At 34.8% G+C, this 4,125-nt stretch overlaps 1 protein-coding gene across 1 annotated transcript in view; it reads right to left on the minus strand.

Moving 5' to 3' along the window:
- Positions 1-457: 457 nt before the first annotated feature.
- gcgra (glucagon receptor a) overlaps positions 458-4,125 on the minus strand; it is a 24,743-nt gene continuing 21,075 nt past the window's right edge. The window contains exon 13 of the mRNA XM_037688562.1: positions 458-487. Within this exon, the coding sequence (XP_037544490.1) occupies positions 458-487 (30 nt within the window). The remainder of the gene's footprint in view (positions 488-4,125) is intronic.

The following is a 4,125-nucleotide window of genomic DNA, read 5'->3' on the forward strand; positions in this document are numbered from 1 at the left end:
CCAATTAACTCTAAGTTTTTATTCTTTCCTCCACAGTGCTGACCTAAATGGATTTCCTTCATTTGGGATCTACACTTCATAATGAGTCACACTTCTGTAAGCAAACTCTGATAAAAAAAATCTAAACTACTGTGTCATGCCCTTTTGTGTGTAGCATCATGTAAAACATACATTCAGTGTTAATACAGACATTTATTTTCATATGACAACAAAAAATCAGGAAACACTAGACTAAAACTACTTTAAATTAATCTACTGACTGTTTAAATAGTCAGATGGATAGTATGTTTTGTCATCTTAATTTCAACATGATAAGGTTTAATAAATATTAACTACTAATGTCACACCAATCCAGATGAGTTGTAGTGATGAGGAGTTGTCCTTTTCTAGTTGGTGGTGAAAATATTAGGTGCTAGTATGTCAGTAAAACCAAAACAATTGCATAAAAAGGCATAACTCAGAACTGCAAGGCCTTGCTCACCTTTACCTGAGGACAAAAAGGAAATTAGAGAAGAAAGTGGAAAAAGGAAGGATGGAGAAAAAGGAGAAGAGTGGGACCATTTATAGTCCTGACAGAACAGGTCCTGAAACTGGACCTTTAATGTTTAATTTTACTTTAAACCAAAATAACAAATTGCTGTTATTTTAAAATATTAATTGTTGCTATTTTTAATCATTATTTCGCATATATTGTGACACTTCGTGCTTCTTCTGTCTTTTAGGCCTAATATACATGCATCTCACTTTTCCACAACCACTTTTCAGATCAAATGACATATATTATGTAGATATAAAAAAATTGTTGATGCTTTTACCCAGACTGGACCAATTTTTTAAACCATTTTTGATAAGACGGTTTAATAAAAAAAAAAAACTACTTTGTAGTGCATCTTTTTTCACACACATATTTAATTTATTACCATTTTGCAATTCATCAACTATAAACAACTGTCTCTAAGAACATTTAAAAATGCTTTAAATCTTCTGCTGTAAAGGCACATAAGGGTGCATACTTAAATGTATAATTTAATGTATTCAAATCTAACAGGAATACTAAGCTTGCTTTACATAATTTTTTCTTTGGTTGTCAATTTCCTTTATCTAGACTGGTGTAGAGGGTTTTAATAAAAAAAAAAGTTTTTTTTATCATATGTACCTGGTATTTATTTAACACAGCAAATCCCATTGAAATTACAGATCTCTTTGGCAAGGTGGGCCTGGGTCTGAGGGAAGCCCAACATACCAGTACTTGTTTTTGGACTGTGGGATGAAACCAGAGTACCTGGTGAAAACCCATACAAACTCCACACAGAACGACCCCAGGTCCAAACTAGGGATTGAACCCAGGACCTTCTTGCTGTGAGGCAACAGTGCTAACCACTAAGCTGTCATGCTGCAAGCACATCAGGCTTTTACACAAATCAACAAATACAGCATTAAGTATCTGAGACAGGTTATATGATGTGATGTTTGCCTCCAATTAAAATGTAGTGATAAAAACTAATACTAACTCTTCTAGTACACTAGTGAAATGCATCCCCTGTAAGTAGCAACATAGAGTTTCACTAAAATTTACACTCTCAGTAATGTGGCTTTATTATTTTGGTACAAATATATAATGTACTCAGCTAAACAAACTACAAAGTCTTCAAGAAACATCATTATAGGTTATCAGAATACAATTTGTCTTCTCTGATGCCTGCAGAGTGGGAAGATATTTGACTCTACGTTGGAAGAAGTTTGTATTTTGTGGGACACAACTAATCAAGAAGACATATGAGCTGAAGAAACAGCTGATGACTAGAAAGATGAATCGTCTTCATTACTATCTACGTTACTTTAAATCGTTGCGTTGACAGATTCATAATGTAACCAGAGTGAGAATAAAGACTTTGTCAGAGAAGCTGACAGGAACGTTGAACCCTCTTAAAAACAGTTCATAAGGTCTGGTATCTGAACTGGCAGAGTTTTTCCAAGACAGTTTCTCAGTTGATTAAAATTACTTCTATTCCTCAGTGAATTTATGAAAACTGAGAAAAGCCAGGGTCATGTTTCTTTTCTTTGTACAATGTTTCATCCTGTTGAACAATGCAATAAAAACACAAGAATTTACTGGAATAAAATAAACAATTAATCTCATTAAAATGGTCTTATTTGGTCAAACCTGAATATTTTTTCAATTTTACACCCAGGCAAGAAAATATATAAAATGCCATTATAACACTGAATTAGTTTCATCAGTTGGATATACAGAGTTGTTTACAGAAAGTTGTGTACTATTAAAAATAGCAAGGTGATGATTAAATCCAGGGAAAGGAAAATTAGCATTTTGCTTTTATTTAAAATTTATTTTCAATGTAGAAGGTGAGAGATTTTCCCAAATTGATCATCGGAGACCTTCATTTCTGCTGAATTTATTATTGTTTTAAGTCGACATAAGCCTATAGGCCATTTTTGCAGTGAGGCAAAGTAAAACCAGCTCCTTATGCTCATCTGTTTGTTGTTTAGTAGTCACGCTTGTGAGTGCCAAGAAGTAAAGAAGAAAAAAAAAGTGCTGTTGGAAATATTTCTCACCTAGAGAAACAACAAATGATAGAACTGCCCATGGTGCCCATATGTTAGGTTTAATCCATGCTCATTGGATTAATTCAAGTGCATGAAGCTTTGTTTTATGTCACAGTTCCAGATGAAGCAGTCAGGTTTGGTGGATCGGACTAAGTGCAGGGAAGTCAGACAAAGACCAATTTAAAAACAGTTTCTCTCTTCAGATCAGATGGACATTTACTTTCGCTCTGCAGCCTCTGCTGAGAGTCAGAATGGACAAATGGACAAGTCTTGTAACAGCTTCCATTGCTGCTTTTACTTGGATGCAACACAGTGAGTAGTTTAAACGGACCATAAACAAAAAAAGGTCATTCGGGACCGAACTGTGCAGCAGAACGAAGCTCAGTGAGTGGTGCCCTGACAATATCAAGAAGCTTTTTGTCACAATACACTTTTCAACCTTTCAGCTCAAGCCTAAGTTCTGTTTTGTGGCCATTTGGGATATCTTTTCCCTGTCCGCACACCTTTTCAGGTTTGTTCTTTACCTGTCACAAAATATGCTGGGGGTGTTTGCTGAATGCCAGTGTTTCCACTCAGCAGCACAAATCTGTCAAAAGAAAATGTTTCACCAAGCTCTTCAGGCTGAAACAAATAAATGTTCTTGTTCCGCAGCTTGTCAGAATTTGTTTCCATTTTTTCAAAACAGATGCACTGAAGTATGATGCTGTGGGGTGTATTACAAATACCACATAAGTTGGATTAATAGACCATCAAATCACAGATTACAAAGTTAATCATTTATCTCACGCATCGAAGGAAATTAATCAAGAGGGACAAAAAAAGTTTGCTCACAAGTTATCTGCTGTAGATGTAATCACAAGTGATCTGCAGAACTTTACAGTTCAGTGAATCACCGATTAGTCACAATAAATGTACGTTAAACATAAAAATAAAAAAATGCCACCTTCTAAATTATATTAGGTCAGAAAGCAAATGAAGGGACCAGTTTGAGCAGGAGTAAAATGATCTTGCTTTTACTGGCAAAGCTTCTGGGGTTACAGTATTATAAAACCATTTATGTCTGAAAAAGGATCTGGCTGAAGTTATTATTTAAATTTTTTAGGGATGCACGATATTGGATTTTTGGCCGATATCCGATATGCCGATATGTTAAAAATTGTTTGGCCGATAACCCATACCAATACCAATATTTTTTTCCTAGACCTATTTACAGAGACTACATAGCTTTCTCTGCTGTGGAATTAAAATACTACATTATTCTGCATGGTCTTTGTCAATTTGGCCTGCTACCAAATGCAGATGCCAAAAAGGGGGAAGAAAATGATGTAACACTTCAACTTGGATTATGTTTAATGTCAAATTTATTCATGACATTTGCTCTCTCTACACAATGACAACACTCGTACAGTGAAAATTTGTAAATTTTCACAAATCTAAACTCAACGGCATGTGTGATGTCATTACGTTGCGCTGGCGCTGCAGGCATCCTTATCACTGGGTTGTCATACAAAAACAGCACTATATATATATATATATATATATATATATATATATATATAT

This window comes from Nematolebias whitei, chromosome 15 (genome assembly GCF_014905685.2).
Source record: "Nematolebias whitei isolate Nwh7 chromosome 15, NemWhi1, whole genome shotgun sequence".
Lineage (NCBI taxonomy): Eukaryota > Metazoa > Chordata > Actinopteri > Cyprinodontiformes > Rivulidae > Nematolebias > Nematolebias whitei.